Below are 27,357 nucleotides of genomic sequence, written 5' to 3' on the forward strand. Positions count from 1 at the left end.
AGGCCATATCAGTAAAAAGTTAAAATTTTATCGGTTCATAAACTAACAAAAGAAATTTACCTAAGAATTAGAACATTAGATAGGTTTTCTTCTCTTAGTTTAAAGCGATAAAAAGTTTTTTTTCTAACGATATGACTTCCCTAAAGAGCCGTCACTACTTAGTTCATTCTTGATTATCTTGCGTATTTATAGAACATCTGTACAAATTTAAATGAGGACAGAAACGTGGGAATATGATGAAAAGATTTAATTTTAATTGGAAATCGATACGTTTCCCAAACCTCGTTCAGTTTAAAGTCATATTGACCTTAACGGTATTGATCTGCGCCATTTTTGTTTATTTTAACGCATTAATTTTTATGAGGAATTATTTTTGTCTGTTCTTTGAAATGAACTGGAATTTTAATGTTTTTTTTTAAATTTTACTTATATCTTTCTTCAATTCTATTTAAATTTCAATCACCTCGTGAAAATAATATTTTGTTATTTACTATTTTAATATTCAACAAACTAAATTTAATTCAATTTAATTAAATTTATATGCATGACGCAAATTAATTCTGAAACAGCAAGGGACATTTATCTAGACTTAAAGGAGAAATCAATAATAAAATCCTATCATTAAAATCTCTGTTCATTTCAAAGAAAGCAAAAATAATTCCCCAAATAAATCGGTGGTCTAAAAATCAAAGATGGCATAGGTACTCAATAGCGTTAACTTCAATCTCACAACACTTTTTGCCTCTCAGCGTCAATGTCCCATAATCTCATAGATTCTCATTCTATCACTATTTCGTAACCTTTTCAACAAGCCAGGTGGTATACATGAGGTTCAACTGAAATGTAATCTGTGACAGAGCAAATGGACCATTCTTTTAAACCTATCTCTACAGCGATTGGCGAAATAACTCATCTTAACCATCGCGAACAACACTCACTTATATAGACAGTGCTTTATCTTGAATTCCACATCTTGGTGAAAATTGAAAATATCAAAATACAGTGATGCTGAAAGATATTCTAAGTAAGGATAGAGTAGCATCAGTGTTCGAATTAAAGGGAAAAGGGGGATGAGAAGGAAGTTGGAAAATGATTCTTATTATTTCTTTTCTCAAGTCTAATATTTCAAAAATTATTCCCCACTAGGGAGAGAATATTTCCTTGTCCTATGAATGTATCACGATCACTAGACATGAAAATTCATTCAAGATAATAAAAAAATATTTTTTAAATTAAGTGCAGAATTATTCGTTGTATTACTCACGTACCTAAGGTAGCATTGTATCTTAACGAAAAGTTATGAAAAATTCCTTTAACATACAATTGGACACTAACCTAATATACAAAAATTAAGTATAAGTTTTTTTGTAGTCTTACTGAGAAATTGCAACTCCAAAACAGTCCGTATATGCCTTATGTAATTCGAACATTACGGTTGCGTCAACTCCCATGGGTTACCTTTGTCTTCTGTATATTAGTCATTATCTCTTATTATATTTTGTATATAATTTGCCACTTGAGTTTTTAATATATTTTCCTTAATTTAACTACTTTTTGTAATGCACCTTGGTAAATATTTTTCATCTTGGGCAGCCTCATGACAACCTAATAATAAAACGTCACTGCTTTTAAGTACGTAGTAGAAGACAGAAACAAGATACGACCAATTACATTGATATTATTGTTGCCAAGCCCTTCTCTCTACTAGTTTTCGTTACAAATTTCACTCTTCAAAGAAAAACGTAGAAACTATCTACTTAATTTTCAAAGAACTCAAGTCCTATCAGTGTGTAATTGCTTTTGCTTTTTAGCTTTACATATCATGGTTATGCCCTGTAGACTGATGGAGGTCACTTAGTCTAGATCTAGCTGACCATTTCCACGTGCTTTTTAATGTGCGCCACAAACATGAACTTATTTAATCGCTTTCGCTCGTAGTTTGATAGTCGCAATAACACACAATCACAGTACGCCTAGAGTTTAGCATTATATGTACACTCATGTCCAAAGTGATTGTCCCATATCTATAATTGTCTTCTTGTAACAATGTAATTTGATAATGATTTTGCAGGGTACTTTTAATACTGTTACTATGTGTATAATCGGGAAATGTATATTTGTGGTAAATTTCATAGGAAAAGAATTATAAATACGAAAATTAGAATGAGTAAAACAAAATGTTGCTAAATGGACAAGAAAATTTTATTTCCGTTTTATTGTTCTTATTTACTACTCTTTTGACATGAAATTTGCCACATACTGTACATGTCTTTGCCGATTATACACATACTAACATTACAAGAAATACCGGGCGAATTCGTTATCAAATTATAGTCCTATAACAACATATTTATAGACATGTGACAATAATTTTGGGCATGAGTGTACATCGTTTGCAGACATAGTGCTAATTTCAACAGGTCTTTGATAGAAATCATTAATGCTTAGTCCAGAAAGTGGATATTTTGAAAGTAATATTAGAAAAATTAAACAACCAGAACACGAAACACAAGCATAATCTATTTTTATGAATCTGCAAGTCAACTACAGCAGTTCGTTACTAAAACAACCCATAAGTTTTGTTTGCTTACTATTATCAATCATTCAAACAAAAAGTGCAGAGCGATGTAGGAGAATAACAGATTTAAAGAGTTCTTAATTCAACCCTTTATGCTAAAAAATAAACTAAAATTAGTTTAATCAAGACACTAATTATAGAAAAGGAAACTTATTCCTTTAGTAAATATTGTAAGAATATATTATTGAAAAGCAACTCGAACCTATATGTGTGCGCAAGTAGAAAAAATAAAGCTGTTACTAATATACGGCATAATATTACTTAGAATTCACACATCCCATATACTTTAAACAAATAAATAAATGAAAAATAACGACACACACTACCAATCCGCCAAACCTAAATGTCTACTTAAAATAAATTTACTGCAGTCTTTTGCAGTTATTGCCAGCCAAAGTGAGTTTTCAAAATACTCTTATATATGTTACAAATTCGTTCAATCAATAGCAAGACCATTATTTAGCCTTGTACCCTGAGGATATTACAAGATTTTACCGGAAAAAAAGAAAATGATATATAGATTCAACGTTACGATAAGAGATTAAATTTAAAAAAATACTAAATGAATTATGAAATTGTATACACTTAAAGAAAATTAACCAAATCATTTAAACATACGAAATATGTTAATTAATGGTTAAGTAGTGTTATGTTTAGAGTTAAACTGAAGATTTAAATATGGTTTATTACGAGGAATGAAGTTCATGATAGTTTTAAATATAAGTAAATTTTGTTTGAATTGGATTGTGAGTTTACTAATGATTTTTGTTTTACATACTATAAAATAAATTGAACCTGTTTGTATTAATACACTTTCAAGTTATTTCTTAAAACAAGAATTTTAGGAAAACCAAAAACGGATCGAAAGATTGTGATCTTGGCCAAAAATTAGTTTTTGGATCGGAGGTCACAAAATTTTTGAATGGGCCCTAAATCGAGTTTTCGCATTTTCTACGGAATAAGCACATCATACTAAGTTAACTAATAGTTTGGATTTGGCTACACTATATGTTGTTCTCTAGATATAACTGTACTGTTTTGATGTTCCCTGACACTTCTTTCAGCAGATTTGGACAACTTACATGCAACTAATCTCACTTCTTATAATGTTTCTCCTGCAGTAATTCGTGTGGACGGTAAAGAATAATGAGGTTAAAAATTTCCAAATCTGGTAATGTAAATATTTTGTACTACAATCATTTTCAACAATTCCTCGGCAAGTTAAAGAAGTATGAAATCATCTAAGTTTAATACCAATTAATGTTTAGTCGAAGATTAAAGATTGTAAGAGCATCTTCACATAAGTTTCTGTTAGAAGCACGTAAAATTTCTACAAAATCATATCTTCATTAAAGAGTTCTGCGTAAGAAATTTTTCACAGGAATAAGACTCAAAAGATGATTCTACTGCAAGGAATTTACATTATAACATTTACAAGTTTACTGACCTCATTATTATTATTATCATTATTACCGTGTGTACAAAATAGTGCAATATAAAATTATAAGAAGTGAGACGAAGCTGCACGTGAATTGCTTACAGCAGCTGAGGAAGATGTCAGAGAACACCGAAACAGTACATTAAATATTAGATGCAGTAAGTAAAAGAGTACGTTTACAAGTAAATATTTATTCTTTATGAGATTAGAAACACAACTCATTATATAAGAAAATGTCAAAAATTTCATTCGTAATATCCTCAGTGTACAAAGTGTTATTCCCTTTTGCACGCACTCGAATACCTATTCTCATAGGACGTCGTCTAGATGGTACTTTTAACTCTTTCCTTACAGGTAAATTCTCCTTCATCTGTGATGATGACAGCATGAACTCATTTTCACTTGCTAATACAGAAACAAGAGATAATTAAAAGATTATGGGAAGTTCCTGATTGAGCAAAACCAGTACGAGGAAAACCAGTACAGATTGAGCAAAACCACTAATCACACATGTAGTTCTTTCGTGTGTATAATAATTTTCCTCATTATACTTACAAGCATACAGTAAACTTAACTATTTAGCGCAATAATAGATGTCCCTGACAGACTGATCAATATTGAAGGCACAGAATTGTTAAATAAAGATAATAAAATAATTATGTATATATAAAATAATTGTATGATGAAACAAAATAATGTTATATGAAACATATGTTCAAAAATGATTACATTTTTTTTTTTTTTTTTTGTCTGAATCACTGTCTGAAAGAAATGAAGACCAAAATTCAAAAATTACTTCTGATAGATCAAAAGAGCCACTCCGGACCCGCCGCCGCTAGCAGGTTATCATCCATATTGAATTTATATAAGTAAATGACATATTAGTGTTCTCTTCATCAGGTGGTTAAAAAGTTATGTCCAGCTAGTTATAAACTATTTTTCAATTTCATAAGCTTCTTGGCGAACACATACGAGTTAGAATAACAACTCTGCTAAGTTTCACCGTATTTGCTCAGTGAGTTCGGAAGATTCGACGAGAAGTTAATCAGAAGCATTTCGCTTTTACACACGCACACGCACATACCACACACACGCACACACACACACACCACAGACAGATACAGAAACACACACACAAACGTCACGTTGCAAACAATATTTTGCGGCTCTTACTCCTTTTACCCCTTTGTTTGCGTCGGTGTCCCGACAAAACGTACCAGCGACAAAACGTACCACTTGAATTTTCGCGACAAACGTACCACTTTTGACGATCTGTCATAAATGACAACCTGTCCTGGACTAATTAAAACATTTCAGATATTTAATCCACGACAAAACGTACCACTTAAAGGAAAAAAAAATGACCTAGAAATGTCAGACATTTAGTTTGAGGAAATCTGACATTGTAAACAGGGTTGGTGGTGGTTATTAAAATTTACTTTCACCAAAGCTTTTCATGGGGGGGGGGGGGAAGGAAGGCCTCCTCGCTACTGAGAACTCTACAGAGACAGGGATGTGCGGCGCAAGGAAATAGAAAAGAGCCTAACAACTATAAAGAAGTGGTGTTAGAAGAAGAAACACTCAAGATGCTTGACGGTACTTCTTTTCTGTTAGCTGATGACGGAGAAGAAAATAGAATTATAATTTTTTTGTGGCGATAAGGGCAAAGAGAACTTGGAACGCTTTAATCATTTTTTCATGAGTGGTACTTTCAAGTGCTCTAGTAAGCAGTTTTCTCAGATTCACAGTATCCATGCAGATTTTGGCAGTTCGTATGAAGAAACAACATCAATCCGGTAGTTTTTGCTTTATTAGCCAATAAGAATAAGGAGACAGATATTCGTTTGTTTCAACTCATCCTTCAGTCTGTCCCGGAGTGGAAACCAGAAATAGTGAACGTGGACTTTGAATCGTCGGCAATATCAGCGCTTCGCCAAGTATTTCCTTCGACAGAAATCAGTGGGTGCTTCTTCCATTTTAAGAAATGCCTTTGGGGGAAAGTTCAGGAGATAGGACTTTCGGTGGAGTATCGACAGAATGAGGAAATCAGGCATGGTCATGGTCTTGCATCCCTTAGTCGTGGTCTTGGTCTTATATTGGTACTTTTCTCATCACCAATCTGTTCAACTTTTAACCTTATTTTGGCCGGTACGTATATACTTCTATACCATCCTATCAAGTGGTAAGTTTTGACGCCTGTCATTATTTGATGGCTGATTGGAAGACTCTTTGGAAGTAGCCCTCCAGGTAAGTGGTATGTTTTGTCGCTTGTCATTATTTAAAGTGTTTTTAGAAAACCCTTCACAAGCAGCCCTCAGGGTAAGTGGTACGTTCTGTCGGTAGTACGTTTTGTCGCGTATTCGTTTGCGTCATCTATTTTGAATTCATACAAATAAAAAGCAGATGTGTTGCAAAAATCTCCCACATATCAAATTTTATTATGTCTAACATGTAGAACTACGTAGTAATTATAAAACAATATTTCCCCTTACTTAAACCTCTTACACATGGAATTTCCAAAATTCGTGTAAGTAAAGTTATTCATATGCTGTACGTCAAAAATCATCCATACCTGTATGTCCAGTCTTTCAACAGAAACATGCCTTTAACTTTTCAACTCCCATCACGTTAGATTTACAACTTCATTCTACCCGTAGCCTAACGTGTAGGAAGAACATTTGCTTAAAGCTTTGAAGTTTCTAGGCCCAGTGTTCTCGGAAATTGGTGAAAACGTAGAAAATATTTATCTCTTAAAAGCTAAATTCACAAAATCCTGGCATATCCATAGTCTAAGATCTGAAGCGAATATTTTTGAAAAAATTACGTTAGCATCGGCTTTAGATTTGATGCTGAGTAGATCAGTAAGTAAATGAGTGAGTTTGCTTATATACAATAATGCTATATATAGATATAGCTTAGTTCTTTAGCTTAGATGGGGGCCGCGGTGGCTCAGTGGTAGAGCGTTCACCTCTGGTGCTTGGGGTCCCGGGTTCGATCCCAGTCCCCGTCAAGTGAACTTTGTAGTGGACAAACACCGTGTGCATGGGTTTCCTCGGGATTCTCAAGTTTCTTCCCACTTTCTTCATTCCACCATTTTCATTCATTACTCATCATCACCGTCCCCTTTAGCCTAACTGTGGGACGTAAAACTCAAAGATTTCATTTCATTCATTTTTCTTTAGCTTAGTTCTTTGCACAAATATTATGTCTTTATAGTATGTAACTGTACAGTATTCTAACTAGACTTATCAAACTAGTCTTCTTCTGTACTTTACCCTATGTATTAAAAAATATTTTTATTGATTGTACTATAAAAAATATTTTGGATTTTTATATTTTACTTTAAATAGATATTTTTATTTTGTAATCTTTGAATATTTTATATATATTTTCTAAGTTCGTAGTTTAGTCATTTTGTATGGTCTCTCACGGAATGTAAATATTTTGTCTTTCTATATTTAGACAAGGTGCTAAAGTAGCGGGGTGGTAGAGCGTTGGCTTCGCATTCGGGAGGTCGTGGGTTCGATTCCCGCTGCCGACCATCCTGACTGGGGTTTTCCAGGGTTTTCCTCAGTCCTACCAGGCAAATGCTGGGATGGTAACCTACTAAATAGGCCCTGGCAGATACCTTCCCAAATCCTTTCCATTGTTATTGTTGTTGTTGTTAAATATCCAGTGTAAAATAGCCTCTGGGCTGTATTTGGTGATTGTTAAATAAATAAATAAATAAGTAGTATATGTGTGAATCTCATCTAATTTAAAAAGATACTTTAAATTCCAGTACTGTACTTGGAATACGAAACTAAGTTGAGGTTTGTAGTAACAGTCTCTCAACCCATTAGACATTTAGTTTTGGTATGATCTAAGTAGTACTGTGTATGCGTCACCGATTTCATATGTAATCTTAATGAACAAAAATTGATAGGTTATAAATCTGTTACCAACTACATAACATTGATGTTTGTCTGCCGGCACATGGGAATCATTTATAATGTCCATTATAATCTATGTATGCAATATTGTATGATGAATGCCTCGAAATGTAATATATATTCCTAGATCCATAGTTTATAGTTTTATACTCTACTTAGAGCCATATAGCGGTAAAAAATATACTTTATACACATTTATTTCGCTATTTATTTGAACTCCCTTGTGGCAGAGCATGGTTCCAGATTAGATTCACGGTGGGAGCTCATATGATTTGGATCCCACGTTAAACTGTAGGTACATTTCTCATATAGCCTTGGTGCTGAACGGAACACTAAACGCCAAATCTACCTACCAACCAACATTTATTTATTTATTAAAGAATTTCAGATGAATCCATGGAATCGGTTTATACTGGAAACAGCAATTGAAATGTGAGACGAAATTTTGGAAGTCACCAGACTACTTTTAAAGATTACTGTCCCAGAATACAGTTGATAAAACTCAGTCAGGATATCCGATAATTGGTTTGAATCCCGGCCTTCCGATTGCGAAGTGGCAATTATACTAACTCTTGACCCATTTCTACTTATTGTTTACAAGAACATTATTCTTATTTGGGTTCAAGGATTCTGCACCTATAGTATTGACCACCACTTCAGGGACACTGACAAAACTTAAAAGTATATAGCTGAACAGTTACTATGTAAGTAACTAATTTAAAAAATAAATAAAATAAACTTTTTAAAGACCTTCTGATAATTAACCTCCTCGGTCCCAGCATTTTTTTTTTTTTTTGAATAGAAATGTTATATTCTAATATTATAGTTACCTTCGGTTGTATACCCTGTTAGCCAATTTTCAGTTATTCTTTCTTATATCTTTGTCATCTGTCCGCTGAGTGCATGTCGCCTATAGGCGACATGGGAACTCAGTGTATACATCATGTATAATTCACATGTCGCCTATTGGCGACACGGGGTCCGAGGAGGTTAAGATAGCCTTAAAATTGTTAGTAGATTTACCAGAGTAATAAGATCTACCCAACAACATGGAATTGGACCTTAGACATTTGGAAAGGCTGAATTGCATAGTAGGAATTTATACTAAAGTTAATATGAAAATCAAATAGTAATTGACAAAAAATTAGTTAAAATAAGAACGCCATGGATAATCGCGTATTTATAGTAATTTACATCTAATATTTTGTAGATTTCAGAAAACATATATTGAAGCTCAAGTTATTTTCAAATAAACTCGAACATTTATAGATTTTACTCAATCTGGACATCAACGTTAAATTTTATCATAATTTGGGACCATTAATTATTTTATTTATATACGAGTTAAAACTTGAAAACCACACATATGTAGAAATAGCACACATTTAAAACTACTAACTACTACACTGGGAAATTATTTTATTGTAAGATTATACCATTCACATTCGTGTACAGCAAATTCACTTTTGTGTAAGTCGTTTTTAATATTTACGTTAGTATTATGAATTCATTTGAAATGGATACAACTTGTCCAAAACTATATACTACGATACAGGAAACATACTTTCTTTCATTGTCGAAAGAAACTATAGAATTAAAATAATTAGCATAATACTCACTATGTATACTATTTGTTTGTTGTAGCATAGACTAAGTGTTACTTTCTAAAAAACTAGAGTAAAAATAATCAGGTATATCAAATGAATAAGGTTGCCTTACCCGAAGTAGCGAGAACTTGATTTTTTCATACCTTTTTATTCTCAATGAAGAAAAGGATTTTAATAGAGGAATCGAAGTACTATAAAAGCACTTAGAAAAGTGTTTTCGAATAACAAGACTTGATACCAAAGTGTAAAAATGTAGTCAAGCAGCAGGAATAGTTTTAGTGTTTTCATACTGATACAGTTTAATAAAATAATATTCACTATATATAAAAAAATCCATAAATGAAAGAATTTGTTTTCTAGACTATCATCATCAGATTGTACAGACAATTATTCATATGTTTATAGTTTTTCACTTTTATCATAAACTCAAAAATGATTTTCGAACAATTTCATAATAGGATAACTAGTTGTTTGAAAATATATAAAATGAGTAGATGGCTTGAAACAAAATCTTCACAATAATTTCGTTTTGATGAAAGAGAACAGAAATCATATTACGAAATAACTTCCTAACACAGTAAGTTGAAATTGGCACAATCTGCGATGCGAAGAGATTATTGTGTTTACTATTTATACAGGGCCGGATTTAGGGGGGGGTGCACCGGAGCACGTGCACCCCCCCCTCCGTTCTGAATATACACTATCTAAAGTGAGAAACTGACAGTGGGAATAGCAATACTTTCCTAAAATTTCATGTCATGTTTCCGTTTCGGGCTTAAAAGCTAGCGGTTTTACTAAACACAATAGTTTAAGTCAGTTCCTCATACACATTACAAATGCCTAAAGGCATTTAAAAAATGTAAATTTGATTCTTCAGATGTACTGATAGTTATTGGTGCACCCCGCTCAGAAAATCCTGGATCCGGTCCTGTATATATATAAAGTAGTATGACCTAAACCTATCCGTGAAGATACGAGGTAGATAATTATATTTTCTGAAGTTACTGTGTGCTTTTTGGCATATATGTTTCTGAGGAGGAGGGGGGGTGGGGGAGAAATGGATGTTGAGTATACGAGGGACAGTCCGAAAGTCCCCGGAATGTTGCAGTTCTGTTATTTATATGCAATCACAATGAATCTTGGTCAATACAGTCCCTAGGTTGCCTAATTCTGAATTTAACAAGTGTGAAAACGTTTTAGCAGGCAGTGTACGAGTTAGTAGCTGAACAGTGGAGTGTGTGGCAATCAGTTAGCGCATTTTCACAAATCGAGCAACATGTAATATCACGTGCATGTGCAAATTGGGGGGGCGGGGGGGGGGGGAATCTGATTCAGAGAGTCTGATAGCCTTGGAAACAGTTTAGCACCATCGGATGTTTGGCTCTTTCCAAAGCTAAAAATGGGCATTTTCCGTTTCGCCAACGAAGAAAAGAGATTAAAAATAACACAACGACTGAACTTCGGAATATACCAAAAGAAGCTTTTCGTTGGTGTTTCCACCAATCGCAGGAGGATGGAACAAGTGTGTGTGTGTGTGTGTTTCGAAGGTGCCAACTTTGAAGGGAATTAAGTAAATGTATACTTATGCTGGGTAATAAAGAACTAGAACAAAATTCCGCGAATTTTTGACTGTCCCTCGTATTTCCGGGTTCTAAGGCAATTTTCTTAAAAAATACTAATATACAAATTGGTTTAAGACTATATACAAATAGTCATACAACACAGAAGCTTACTTCTTTCCAAAAAAGAAAAAAATTACCAAATATAGTATCTCGTTTTTCAGGACAGGTATTAAATCGTTCTCCTTTAGTATATTTTATTCATTCTAATCAATATACTTAAACCTTGCTCCAGAAAGAGTGGTTCCATGACATGATACATACAAGACTTGTGATAAGTTCAACACATTATAAGAGTTGCGTAATACTTTTCATAATATTTTGCCGACACCATACGATTTCAGTAGGTGATCAAAAAGACTACACGTGAAAAATGGCTTACGAAAAGGCTCACGTGTCACTGGAAGGATAAGATAGAATTACAATATTTAAAATCTTGTAATTATCTTGTGCTACTGGGATTAGGCAAAGTATTGCGTAATTATTTTCATATACATTGGCTTTTATCATAAAGTTCAGAATATACAGGTTAAAAAAACGAACTTAAAAATATGAATCCATGTTCCAAACTAAAGAAAGAAAGCTCTGATAGACGAGTTATAAACTGAAAAAAAAAAAAAAAAAGCATTTCACATAGCTTAGCATGGAAACTATGGGACCTAGCATATGCATTTTGAGAAATTATAGAGGAACTAATTCACGTTCAACCGAGATATATATGTCTCTGAACCATGCCTTACCAACAGGACGAATTTTAAAAGATAAGGCTGGCAATCAGAATAATTTCAGCACCTACTTTTAGCAAATCCATTGTGTAGGTAAGACACTGTTTGTAAACATTGTTATCCAGGTAGAACTCAGACTAGTTCCTCTACAATTTCTAGAACCAACATCAGTTAGGTTTCATAATTCTTTAGTTAGATCGCTTCAGAAGCTAATTTTCGCACTTGAGGTAGCTTTAAGCTATGAAAGGCAGATTTCTTCAACTCATGTTTAAGGCCATTTTTTCTTGCATTTAGAAGAAAGAATTATTTCTCGAATTTTTAGAGGTAGTGTTACCCCACAGCCTGTAAATGTTACATACAGATTAATGTTTACATTTCCTTTGGAAAAACGTGGTATTTATTTATTAACAAATGTTTAATCATTAAAAATGTTTTATTTTTAATTTCATCAAAGTAATCTTTAATTAGCCCATTGAGTTCTCAATGTATGAAGATTGTAAGACTCCTTTTACATTATATCTTCAGAGATATTATTTTAATATTCCTTATTAAAGTTTAATTAAGAGCATATTAATGTTACACTTATATATCAATAAATAATATTTAAACATATTTATACTTACATATTGTGTAAATATATTATATTTACATTAATTTTTTTAAACCTTAAAACCCACTTTATTTTAAATTATAATTTGTAACTTGTTTATTAGTAACATTCAACATTTTCTTCAAATTTGTATTATTATCTTACATAACATTATTAAATACATCGTCATTTTACGCTAAACAAATAATTTTCTTTTATAGCTACACAAAGGAAAAATGAAAATTCAAACTTAGTTGAAATCATATTGTAAAATACGCTTTCAGTAATTTCTTTAAATACAAAAAATAAAAAAGTTTTAAAAAGAAGTATAAACTAAGAAAATTATCAGTATATTTTAACAATGTTAGCTATTATGCGCATCGAAACATCTTTTAATACAACAATATTTTAATGTAAGAATGTAAAGTATATGTATTTTACATTAATTAAGGTAATTATATATAAATTTAATTTATATTATAAATTTCAGTAGTATTAAATTTGAACATAGAAAGTCATTTTTACCGTGTAAAGAGCATTTAAATACATTTAAAAAAATAATTAGGAGTTCCAGAAACTTAAAATTTCTTCTATTCTATTCTATTAATCTCTCTTGCGGGGTATTTTATAGAAAAAGTCACAGCACTATGGCCCAGTTGACTGCTTCGCTATAATTGTTTTAAAACTTTTTGTTGGTATTATAATTGTAGAGATGGCCCGTTCCAAAATGGACGAATTGACCTGTTTCAAGTAATTCTGTTTCCACACTATTTTGTTAAATAAGAAGGAAGGCAGAAACGTAGAACATATAAAAAATTATGTATAATACTATAAAAATTGCACTACACTGAATTGAGTCTAAAATTGAAATTGTGTTTTAAATTTAAATTGAAATAATTAAAGAGCAAGACGTTCTATTGTATAAAACATTCTACTCCATCTTGCCAACAACCTTCAAATTTCTTTTCCAGTAAAAAATATCGCCATACAAATCCATGGAAAAAAATATCTAAAATCTCATCTCTAAGCTGAAATCGTAAGAATTAAATATCTTTTTTTTTTAAAATATTTGTTTCTATTGTTACGAAACTATTAAATTAGATATTGCTTTTATATCCTATTTTTGGTTAATTACTTCGATGCTGATTGTTCATGGTAATCTGTTATCAATTAACAATAATTGTAAATCAATTTAATCGAAGATTAGGAGAAAATTTAGAAATTATTCAACCATACTATAAGATTGAGTGCATTTATATCAGTGCTTAGGCATGACCATGTAAGATGTGTTCTACTAACTTTAGTTTTAATTAATTATGTTAATTAATTTTAATTATTAATTAATTTTAACTTTACAAGTTTGATATTATATTTAAAATTCAATAGAAATTATAAAAGAAAATATGTGAATCGATCTGAAGTCCGCGAAAGGGAATATTTTAAACTATTGCTACAAACACTATAATACTTGACTTTAAGAGTATAATTTTATTATCTGCACATTAACGCACTTAACAATTGGACCTTATAAGTAAAATAAGAGAAATCAAGATAAACCATTACAGAATGTTGCAGAGGAAATTAGTTCATTATAAATATGCATGCTTTTAATGGTAAAGGGTTCGAAGTGTAACAAAATATTAAGGTATCTTGAAATTGCAAGTAAACTTTTTTTTATTTTATCAACATCATAAATATTTCCTTTATGTACACGATATTACTTGGGCTAGTGCATTAGGGCTTCACAAACCATGTTTGGACCTGACGAAATGTCATGGAAAGAAGGGAATATTACGTAAAGTACACAAAAGGAATTATTCATGATGTTATTAAATGTAAAACATGTTGGTGGCACGTAGTAATACAATGTTAGTGTAATTAAACTGCGGTAAATATTAAATTAAATTGAGATGTGAAATAAAAATTAACGTGTATTTTTAAAATTCTGTTGTTTTATGAAGATTGTTATTATCATCAGATTCATATATATATATATATACAGGGTGAACGCTGAACGGTAAGTACGTGAAAAACTTGGAAGGGTGATTGTACATCTAAAAAGAAATAAAAAAGTCCTACTGAACATGGGGGAAATTTCGTCCCGTTTAGGAATGACAGAGTGTCGAAAGCGTGGGAACATGAATTTCAGAGCCCAACAGCTTAAAAACAATACATTGTAGAGAGTACGGTTAAAAACGTCACTTAGAAAGTCATACCTACCCTACTGAAAAATGCATGTTTGAAAACGCAGCTATGCGTGCGCACGGAATTCCCCAAAGGAACGGTGGGATTCCAGGACATGCTGTAAAGGGAAAAAGTGTCACATGTTGTTAATCCCATGCGCACACGTAGCTGCGTTTTCAAACATGCATTTCAATAGAGTAGGTATGACTTTCTAAGTGACATTTTTAACCGCACTCTCTACGATGTATTGTTTTAAGCTGTTGGTCTCTGAAGTTAATGTTCCCACGCTTTCGACACTCTGTCACTCTTAGACGGGACGGAATTTCCCCCATGTTCACTACGACTTTTTTTGCTTCTTTTTAGATGTACTATCACGCGTCCAAGTTTGTCTACGTAGTTATCGTTCATCATGTATATATTAAGTAAAGAACAAAGTATGGTAAAATTAAAGAATAAAGAAAGAATCAAAAAGTACGATGAACTTTGCCTAGATAAATTACTTTCTTCACATTTCATGCCACGTGAAACCACTTGAAAACTCCTTGTACTTTTATTCCGAAATGTCTTGTACAACAAAGTCTTCCAAATTATATAAAATGATAAATATACACTTTATATATGTTCTCATATGTTCGATATCAGAAAATATTTTATGAAGTAGATCTGACTAAACAGCCGTTTGTGTTTAGTAAGACACAAATTAGTAGTGAAACATTGTTTAGATATTGTACATTTTAAATTTTATACACATATATTAACTGAAAAGTATTCATTTCTAACTTAAAAAAAACTGCTAGAAGGAATTCATATCATAGCAAATATAACCTAAGTATGGTAAAATAACAATACTTATAAGTAGATAGATCTTTAAACATCAATATTGGCAATAAATACAGCACTGAGAATAATTCATTCACTATTTAAGACTTTAATGCGAAATTTGAAAAATCTCTCAGAGTGTTTATAGTGGAGTAACGTTGGGTTTTATCCTATCTGTTAATCTTTACGCAGCATGGTAAATACAGACTTACAAGCTTACACCGTTTCCTTTTTCTTTTTCTTTTTTTTTTATGTGCTATACACAATTCTAGTGTCGTATATTATGAGAGTTCTGATTTTCAAATCATGCTGCTTCTGAGAATAACTTGTTTTAAGAACACAAACCAGTACTGATTTGTAAACCACATCTACACTGTTTCTATGAATAGTTTGTTCAAGCACACTGGCATACTAATTCTGATTCTTGAATCATACACTATCTCCAGACAATATTGACAGGAACACAATAATTCGTACTATGGAAGAAGCTATCAACAGAATTAGAGTAAAAATTTGTGTATAGAAGAAACACAACTTTGCTTTGTGAGAAGTCAACAATTTAATTTAAATGATTTAAAAAAAATAATTTAAGCACAATAAAGCTAATTATAGACAAAAGAAAAATAAGATTGCTTTTATTTTTATTGATTTCCAATCACATACCAGTCAATACTTTCAGTCTTTGTATTTGGAGTATTCAGATGTTTTCGTCATCATGACAAAAGCAAAAAAAGTATAAAAATCACTCTGAAACTAAATTCACTGATGAAATTGAGGAAACTTCGATAACTAGTATGACATCTTGGTCTTGAACTGGAGAAACTATGATATTTTTTCTTCTTTTCAGCAACTTGAAGACCAAATATTCAGCCGCCATCTGGACCACTTGAACGTGATCATACAGGCAGAGTATGACGCCATTTTATTTACAGAAGTTTCATTACATTTATCAGTAGATTTCATTTCAGCTTTTATGTATCCGAGTATGTAACCCATTAATCTGTTTTAACATTTGTGATTTTTGAATCCACTTGCCTTTGCCCTGATGATGATTATACTCGAACTTTACAAACTGAATCTGTGCTGTTTATGATTGGGACAGCAGTAGAGATGAAAGTTACATTATTTCCTTTCGTCTGTTCAAAAGTATTTACTTACTCCAAAGATAAACATTTCTCTTAAAGAAGTAATCTAAAAGAATAAACAGTTTAGTCGCTAAATGCGGAAAAGATAAACATATTTGACTAGGATACTTACTTTCCTCTTCTGACGGCTCCTGAATCCTTGTTTCAATCTCAGAGGTTGACTTTTGTCGTCGAAGAAGGCGGGATTTCGGCTGGCAACGGTTAGCTTTATCCTGGCAATCCACGTGAACATTCATCTTACACACTCGACACTTGAGCCCTTGCCTTGTATGTCCTACAAAAAGACAAAAACTGAAGCAAAACAGATACATTCTACAATGGGCCATTGTCACAGTGTACCATAAAATAATGTTAAGCAAAGTTAACTTCACAAACTTACAGAAACAATGGCATTTTCCCCCCTGAAAATTAACAATTAGTAACGATTTCAAAACGATTTCTTCATGATGGACAAATATAATACCAGGAAGACCAATTTTAATTACTAAAGTAATCATCATCATCATTGCAAGCAGTGAGGGGTCTGAAGGGAAGTCACATCGGTAAAAATATTTTTTATCACTAGAAACTGAAGAAAGAAAGCTTGCCAGATTTACGAGGGTTGGAACTTAAATAGTGGCAACACTGCTGTGGAGACACTATGCAATGAAATGTACTAGTGACGCTGATAGCGCACGTTGTTGACATACCTACCTAACCTCCGAGCAAATTGAATCTCCCGTCCCACGTCACCGGCAGGCGCACAAGCGAGGGAAGCACAGTCACTTGTGAGCGAGCGGTCTAACGTAAAGGTGTCACTATGTTTTCGAAACAGGAACAACGGAGTTGGATCAAGATTGAATGTACCAGTGGTCGTACAACATGACAGTGTCATCAGAGGCTTCAAGAGGCGTCTGGGCATTGACGGTCTGCCCTGGAGGAACGTAATGCGTTAGGATAACACCAACACAGTCGTACACGAGAATCACCATAACTTTCACCACACTGGGGCTCTGACGCACTTTCGACTTTCGCGGCAACCCATAATGACGCCATTCGTTGGGTTGGTGTTTCAGTGTTGGCTCGTAAGACCTGGCCCATGTCTCATCCAGTGTTACGATACGGCGTAAGAAAGCCTCGCCTTCGCGCTCATAGCGCTCCAAATGCGTCTGAGCAGCGTCGTAATCCATTTCTGCATTTCCGTCAACTCATTCGGAACCCATCGTGACGCTAGGACGACCTGCCCAATGCATGTCTGCCACAGTTTGCCAACCTTCGTTGAAGGCTTTTACCCACCATGCTACTGTTCTCTACGGCAATGCCGATTCCCCACACGCCTCTTGAAGCCCTTGATGACATTGTCGTGCTGTACGACCCTGTTTCAAAAACATAGTGACACACCTTTACGTTAGACCGCTCGCTCACAAGTGACTGTGCTTCCCTCGCTTGTGCGCCTGCAGGTGACGTGGGACGGGCGATTCAATTTGCTCGGAAGTTAGGTAGGTATGTCAACAACGTGCGCTATCAACGCCACTAGTACATTTGATTGCATAGTGTCTCCACAGCAGTGTTGCCACTATTTAAGTTCCAACCCTTGTATTAATTCTTATACTCAAGAATTAGGACATTGGGTTGATTTTCTTCCCATAGTTGTAGCGATAAAAGTTTGATTTTTACCGATGTGACGATATTCAAGAGCTGCCACTGATTATAAAGTAATATTCTATTTATTGACAAATTGATTAACACTCATACATCATGCACTTATATTAATCTCTGCGACTTGACATAAGAATTACTTTTTTAAATATCATTCATCATTACACTCCTCTTCCCTTCTTCTTTTGCCTTCCATTGCATCACTAAGTATACAATTTATTTTCATAGTTTCCTAACTAATTTCTTTTCCTCTGTTTAACCATATACAATATTGTTCAGTCTATCTTTGACTAATGCTTCTATATTGAGTATTAACTTCACACAGTTAATTTTCTTGACTCTTTTCCATACATACATTTCTGTATTGTATTGTTAGTGAAAGTATTACCAGAGGTCCACTTTATGTCCTATTCTATTTACATTTTATGTATCATCATTTGCATTTACATCAATTTTTGGAATCCAATATTATAGTTCTATACACAAATGTTAATATTTTAATCAGAGAAATGCTATCTTGCATCTGACAAAATACATTTAGATTTACTTGATTGGCTAGATTTACTTGATTTACTTGAGACCTTGGCCTACAGATTAATGTGAAATCCAAGCTAGAAAACCTCCCATTGGAAACTGAACTCAGGCCTCTGGCACGAAAGGAGCGTATGCTTACCAGATAGCATAAGAGAGCTCTTTAGATCAACTGTTGAATTATACTAACAATTTGTTCGTTAAATGTTGAATTACTGATCATTCACGGACGAAAATTTCAAGTTGTTATACTTTCATGTCATTATTATCTGAGAGTGATTATTATAGGAGGGACACATTTTGGTTCTGGACAATACCATGCAACTTATGTTTATCCTCAATATACAGTTTGCTTCAAAACAACACCGACAACGTTTGGGAGATGATTCATGACACCAAGATAAAACGAAAAGTATAGACAAACCTGGGCTCACAAGTACTTCCTTTCGGAGTTATAGGATGCCGAAAACATGAAAAATGAACGTTAAAGGTGTATATCTCCAATACTATGGGACCTACTGTAGTTGATAGCACATGCCCTATCCAAATATCCATGTTTCAGAATCCTGCGGTATTTCCGCAATAATTTTTAGAGGTAGTTGGTGAGTACTTCCAATTATATGCCCGTAGCCAAACTACATCTATAAAAATTGTTACGTGAGCACCTTAGGATTCTGAAACATGTATTTTTAGATAGCGCACATATTAGTTCCTAAGTGAAGTCTTGATCCAATTACAGTAGGTCCCATTGTTTTGGAGTTATGAACATTTAAACTTCACTTTTTTATGTTTTCGGCAGCCTATAACTCCGAAAGGAAGCATTTGTGCACCCAGGTTGGTCTATATTTTTCATCTTATCTTGGTGTCAGGAATCACCTCCCAAACGTTGTCGGTGTTGTTTTGAAACACCCTGTATACTGACAGTATATATTCCGAAATGCTTTCTTATGTTATAACATCTTTTTAAAACTCTGTTTAGCTTCAGAGATAGTAGCATCATGTTTAACAGCTTTCTGCGTACAGAAGAACACTCAACTATAAGAATTATTTAGAGCTTGAAACCAAAATCTTCCTATATATTATACCTTTGCATTACATGAAATACTCTTCTATATGTACTGATTAATAATAATTTACTGCAAAAAACTGACACTCTTGGATTGGTACAACTGATGTTTACCAAATAGATGATCAGATTATGACTTATACTTTACAAAATAAAATTATACTCATATAAAAAATATACTCACTTTTGAATACATTCAATTTACATAATATGAAAATTATATTATATAAACTGGATATATTCAGAATTAAATAATTACTTACAGCAACATTTAAATAATGTTGATAACAACGTAAGAAGCAAGAGTGAGATTTTCTTGTAAATAAATTTACTGATATACTTTCAAGAAAATAAGTTGTAAATGATTTATTTTTGTTTTTTTGCATATTCTTTATGCAGTATATCTAAACTGGATTTTTTTGTACATTTTGTTTTTATAGATTGTTCTAATATTTTACATACTTGTTCTTCTGTAATCTTATAATCTCATTCATCCATTATGACCAGAACCGTATTTACGCATGGGCCAACATAGGCTATGGACCGGAATGGCAAATGTCCTTGCACCAAATTTTTTATACTCTACGTCTGGAATTTAGAGGCAAACATTGATATTGATACAGAAATTTGGAGGCAAATATTGATATCGATAGAGAAATTTGCAGGCAAACATTGATATCGATACAAAAATTTGAAGACAAACATTGATATTGAAGGGGTGGCATTTTCCAATGGTCTGGGACAGAAAAAATGTTAAATATGGCCCTTATTATAACTGAGGTTTTCTTTGCCAGGGAAAAGCTGAAATTGTACTTTTAAATAATATAGCTACTGGCCAATTTCCAAAATTTTTTTCGTCTTTCATGTTTAATTATTTGAAATAGTAAAAAGGTTTTTCCAGCCGTATGTGAAAATTCACTTGTAAATAAAAATAATTTAAAGGAATTAGATAAAAAGTAATAAAATAATTTTATGTATACGAAGGTATTAGACAAATAATGTACTGCCAATATTGTCGCGTATAATCATTTATGAAAATATTCTATTATGGGTTTTCAAGGTTAATACGATATTTGTAGATTTTAAAAGTAAGTTTACAGAGAGTTTGGTGGAGACAGACACAGAATAAACCTATGCTAAGCCATTATGTCCAACTATCACTATGAGATTGAATGTATAGGAAATATTACAAGATATATATATATATATATATATCCAGGATGTTCTTTTATTTCAAATACAAGAATACCCTGTTCTTGAAAAATCTTGAAACAAATTGACTGAAACTACATATGTTATTATGTTTATAATGTCTTTTGTATGTTTTCTTTACTTATTTTGATTGCGTAAGTTTGAAAGAGAAACATTAACATGTTGTTTTCTAATTAGTGATTTATTTTATTTTCATGAATCGTTTATCAACATTTTTAAATCATTAAATGCTCTGAAAAAAATAAGCGGTATAAGCTTCGTGAAACGTAAGATGAAACTACACTAGTTTAATAGAATCAAGTATACTGATATGATTGTCAATAGAGACAACTTCCACAATCAAATGAAGAAGATAGTAGATGGATGTAATACGTTTTATCATTTTGTAATGCGTTACTAACTCCCAACGATTGCAGCACCATTGTGATTAAGCCATTTCGGTCCGAACATAATTATCACGAATTTTTTGTAACATGTTAAACTTTCTTTTTTGATCAAAAGATCCAACATATTTCAGTCAAAAATTTTCTTGTAGGCCTTATACCTGTTGAACTACATATAGTGTAGCCAACCTAAAACTATCACTTAACTCAGTATGATGGGCTTATTAAAAAAAAAAAAAAAAAAAAAAAAAAAAAAAACTCGATTGAGGGACTATTCAAAAATTTTGTATCCCCTGATCAAAAAACTAATTATTGGCCAAGATTGCAATCTTTTGATGCAGTACTTTTTTTTATCTTTCCTAAAATTCTTGGCCAAGATCACAATCTTTTGATCCACTTTTTGGATCATTCCTAAAATTCTTGTTACTTAACCAGTAAATCAAACATTAAATGAATTACATTATGATACCAAATTACATTGTTCAGCGTAATATTTTATTTCCAGCTAGAAATTAACATTCAGTAAATGCTGGCTATTGAGAAGCATAAAACTGAGCTTATTTTCATTTATTTAAAAATTACGTCTTACTTACCTCTAAGCACTTGTGAGCATATATCACATGGAGTGATTTTCTTGTAGGTATATTCTTGGAAAACGTGGGAGCTGTCAAGAACAGGCCCTGGCGTACCCTCTTTCTCCTTTCCATTCTTCCTATTAGACAAATAAAAAATAACACAATTAAACCGAGCACAGTAATACTGTAGCCACTTTAAAATTGACATATCTTAAATTTTAAATAGGTATTAAAGTAATACATTTTCTAGTGGGAATAGTTAGATGTAAAAGTTTCAATGTTATAAACACTAGCACCACGTTAGAAATTTGATCTATGTTTAATTTACATCGAGAAGCATTTTTATTTTCTTGTTGAAACGAATGTGGAATTTTAGTTTTTTTTTTTGTTTGTTTTGTTTTGTTTCACTAAATTGCTTGATAACAGTTAATTTAAAACCTTTTATTTGTAGAGATAAATTCCTTTTAGATATAAATTTGTTATTAGTTAAAGTCAAAGTAAGATAATTTTAAAATTTAACTTCAACTTTACTCACTTTCATGTTCCTTATAATAGTCAAACAGTTAGCAGCTTCAATATATTTCGAATAACAATCCGGCTATTCTTCATTAGTAAAACAAGGTTTCAATCATGTGGTGAGACTTTTTCTTTAGGATGAAGGGTTAAATTTTGTGGAATTTCTTAAACAAGTAAATATTAATAATGTAAGATTCTGAAGCATACGGTTCTTCAGTATCGCAGACGAAATAATTTATTAAAAAGAAGAAAACCTAATTGCAATCCTTAAAAGATGCACCTTTAATATACTCAAGCACAAACTAATTATTTGTCTGTTGTAGGAAACACAAAGGTGAGTAAAGTTGACGTTAATTTAAATAAAGGTTCCTTACGTTCTATTAGTAATTATAAAGATAATAGTTGTTTCTTTAAATACAAATAAAAGTAAGCACAAATTCACCTTTCTGAACGAAGTATTATTAAATTCCTTCATATGTTTGTTACTTTGCTATCATAGACGACCTTTAATTTATTTTGCCCTGCGTACCATGGGCGGCTCTTTTGTCTTACTCACTATGGCAGACCTTAATCGCTTAATTTCTTTTGTTCTTTGCATCATGGATGATATAAGAAGTTTAATATAATCATCTTAGTAGTTTAACTACCATGAATTATTAGTAGTTTAATTTACTACTTGAAACGTTCCATAGACGATCCTAGTTGTTATTTTATTCTTTACATAGATAAGCTTACAGCCGTGTGCACCAACGAAGTTTAAACGAGCGTTCACTCAAACGCGTTCAACATTAAACTTTCAAGTTAAAACGTATTTCCAGGAAATTTGTTGCACCATTGAAAGTCCAAGTTCAGTACACCTCGTTTAAGTAAACTTCGGTCAATTTGTAAAACCAATTCTGATTGGTCGCCGTCTTTTGTCTCTAATATTCGTTTAACAAAGTAACAAATGAAAAAAGCATACCATGTGCCAGTCTTTTCGACTTTCGAGATTGTGTGCATAGAGTTGTGAGTAGCCTAATTTCAATTATCGTAATTGTGATGGAAAAAATAATGAAACCACGAGCAAAATTTTTTACCGAAGACCAGAAATGTATTGTAATTTTATTAGTGTAAAAATACAAAGACATTATTGAATGTAAACGGACTGACTTGAATCAACGAAGTTTAAACCCCCAAATTCGGCCGTTCAAGCTAAAACCAAGTTTATCCATCATCTGACCGAAATTAATCTTGAACGTTGTTGGCGCAACAGACATTTTCACCGAGCTTGGTTATGACCCTCGTTCAACAGTTGAACTTGGTTGGTGCACACGGCCATTAGTCGTTTAATTTTTTGCCCTATGTACAATGGACAGCTTAGTAGTTCAATTAAGTTTGCCTAGTGTTAGACAGAAATCTTAGACGTTTAACTTACTTTCCTGCTTACCATGGATAATTAATCATTTTATTTATTTCGTCGTGTGTACTATGCATGACTTTAGTCATTCAATTCATTTTGTCTTGCCTACTAAGGACGATCTTAGTCATTTTATCTTGTGCTTTGTATCATGGACGACCTTAGTCACTTAATTTGTACTGGATACCACTAATGATTTTAATAGTTTACTTTACCTTGTCCTGGACGACGTGAGACATTTAATTTATTTTGTGCTGTGCAACATGGACGTCCTTAGTCACTTAATTTGTACTGGATACCACTAATGATTTTATAGTTTACTTTACCTTGTCCTGGACGACGTGAGACATTTAATTTATTTTGTGCTGTGCACCATGGACGTCCTTAGTCTTTTGATTTATTTCATCCTCCGTATCACGCGCGACCTTATTCGCTTTACTTACTTTGTGTTGTGTATTATAGACGATCTTAATAATTTAATTATTTTACCCCACGTATCATGTATGACATTATTCGTTTAAATTATTTGAACTGTATATCATAGCCGATCTTAATGGCTTAATTTATTTTATCCTGAGTACCATGGGTGGCTTTATTTGTATAATTTATTTTATACTGTGTACCATGGACGACCTTAGTCGTTTAATTTATTTTGTGCTGTGTATCAAGGACGACCAAAGTCGTTAATTCGTTCTGCATACCATGGATATTTTATCTTCTCTACCGCTGTATTATGAGCGGTGATAATAATTAGAAATGTAAGCAAAAAAAAAAAAAAAAAGCTGGTACTCGCCGCAAAAAACAAACCACTCCTGTAGGAAGTACTTTCGAAGAACATGGTTTTCATTTTCAGCCTAGGCACACTTTGGAAAGGATTAAAACATAGGAAAGAAAATACGGATGGGTAAAAATAGTTAAAAAGAATTTTTTTTAAAAAAGTATGCGAAGTAAAACTCTTCTTGTCACTGGAAATAGACAGATATTAATGGTAATTCATTTGTTACTGTTCACTGTTCTTCACTGTTAATGGTTTCAGAAATTGAATATTTGAAAAAAAAACTTCTCTAGGAGAGCCCTTCTACTTTTGAATCTACCTGGTGACATCAACCAAGAAATTCAATATTTGATTAAAATTGGACAACAAAATGTTTTTCAAAAGTCTTTATTACTGAAGTGGAACAAGCAAGTGCAACAGGAGATTGTAAGTACCTACCATCAACCAACAACAAATACAAAGATTGTTTATTTTGCCTGTCTGACTATTATAAGGCAAAAATTAAGAAGGCATTACATAATTATAACATCAAGGTCTCAGAAGTTCCTCATAAATTCATAGAAAAATATATATTACAAATTTTAAAGCATTTTTTTTACTGATCTCCAACAAAGTAGCTGTTGTTATCGGGTTAAATATCAATGTGACCAAATATATATATATATATATATATATATATATATATATATATATATATATATATATGTATATATAGGTCAAACAAAAAGGAATATTTGTACGAGAATAACTTAGCACATCCAAATCTCGCAGTCCACAACAGCTATCCGGATTGGCAACACATCACAAAAACAATAACCATAACATTGCTAATTCATGTTTGATAGAAGAAGCAAAAACAACTGAACAATAAATTAAAGAGGCTTATTACATTCATAAGGAGAAACCAACATTCAATTTAGATAAAGATGATATAAATGCGATTTGGAGTAGTGTTTTTACTACTCATTTCCAACGTCTGGAAGGCAATTAAAAAAAAAAAAAAAAAAAGTGAACAACAGTGAACAGTGACAAATGAATTACCATTAACATCTGTCTATTAACAGTGACAGGAAGATTTTTTACTTCGTACATTTTTAAATTTTTTTAAACTCATTTTCCCATCCATATTTTCTTTCCTATGTTTTAATTCTTTACGAAGTGTGTCTAGGCTGAAGATGAAGACCATGTTCTTCGAAAGTACTTCCTAGAGTAGTAGTTTGTTTTTTGCGGTGAGTATTAGCCTTTTACATACATTTCTAATTTATCATCTCATCTTTTGAGGGAGAGGTTGAGAATGAAATTCCATTAAAATTAATTAATTTATCTTTCTATTTAAAAAAAAAAAAAAAAAAAAAAAAAAGAGGGAAGTTACACTGGAAAACTTTTCAAAACATTTTGAACCTACGAAATGTTTAAAACAACGTCAGTGAAATTCGTTTTCATATAATATTGAAATTTTGGTAGACTATACCAATTCAAGGTTCTTTATTATTCTATTCCTTGCTTACAATTTTACGAACTATTTTATATAATGTTCATAATCATTTTTAAATGTCACTCTTACATTAAACTTTCGACTTGGTGCAGTCCCGCTCGAAATATATATAGAACTTACTAGTGTTTCGTCATATTCTTAATTTTGGTGCCTCCCCCCTCTCGGGGATGAAACGAATACCAGCAGGAGAGGAGTTACTTAGAAAGACTCTAAAGAGGGTCGAAATTATATAAAAGAAGAAACATTATTTCTTGATAAAATGGTAGTGTTTACTTAATTTAACCTTTAGGAGTTTTGTATGCTTTCATAGAAGTACAAAATTTAGGATTTTTCTTCTTTGTCTAATACTGAAATTTTTCCTCTAATACTTTAGGGTCTGTACATCATGGAAACACTCGTTTACTCTGTGAAAAGTACTATAATGTCGTGTGTGGTCTGTCAACAGCGACGCTTTTTTTATGCGACAACATTTTGTTAACAAAGATATATTGTAATCAACAAAGATATCTTGAGACCTCGAAAATTCAAGTCATTTGTGTAATGTTTTACTTGGATATGCATTTTGACTGATGCTTGTGCAAGATATGCAGAAAAAAAGTATTCAAATACCTTTTGAACTCATGTTGAACTCATGTCAATACCTCATGTTGAACTTTCAGATACCTTTTCTAAGGAGTGTACAACAGTTTCGCAGGCATTTTTTCATCATATTTCAATATATTGCAAAATCCAAAGACTAATTTTGCAATTTATCTGCATAATTAACTAATATGACGGCCAGTTGAAAAATTCTGCATTATAATATGAACGAGTCAAGGTGTGTATAAATATACATATATACAGGGTAAACCTGAAAGATGTGCACAAACTACGTGTGTGTATGTGTGTAGGTATGTAAAATTGGCAAACTTCAATCATTCTCCGAGTACTTATCCTTCTTTGCAATGTACTATTCTCATATCTTATTCATTTTCTAACGTTGTTTGTGTCTACTTTTGGATATGCTATCAATTTCAGCGATTATATATACACACACATATTTAATCAAATAATAAACAAAAGAGAATCTTTTTAGTACTCTGATTTGAATAATGGCATACTCTTAAGTTAATTAATGAACAAATGTTCTTCCTT

At 32.4% G+C, this 27,357-nt stretch overlaps 1 protein-coding gene across 1 annotated transcript in view; it reads right to left on the bottom strand.

Annotated features, from left to right (window-relative positions):
- Stacl (SH3 and cysteine-rich domain-containing protein) overlaps positions 1-27,357 on the bottom strand; it is a 426,872-nt gene that overhangs the window by 94,451 nt on the left and 305,064 nt on the right. The window contains exons 11-12 of the mRNA XM_081741694.1: positions 22,060-22,178; positions 16,749-16,910 (exon numbers count right to left, since the gene is read on the bottom strand). Of these exons, the coding sequence (XP_081597820.1) occupies positions 16,749-16,910; positions 22,060-22,178 (281 nt within the window). The remainder of the gene's footprint in view (positions 1-16,748; positions 16,911-22,059; positions 22,179-27,357) is intronic.

The sequence above is a fragment of the Thermobia domestica genome, chromosome 16 (genome assembly GCF_964235325.1).
Source record: "Thermobia domestica chromosome 16, izTheDome1.hap1.1, whole genome shotgun sequence".
In the NCBI taxonomy this organism is placed as follows: domain Eukaryota; kingdom Metazoa; phylum Arthropoda; class Insecta; order Zygentoma; family Lepismatidae; genus Thermobia; species Thermobia domestica.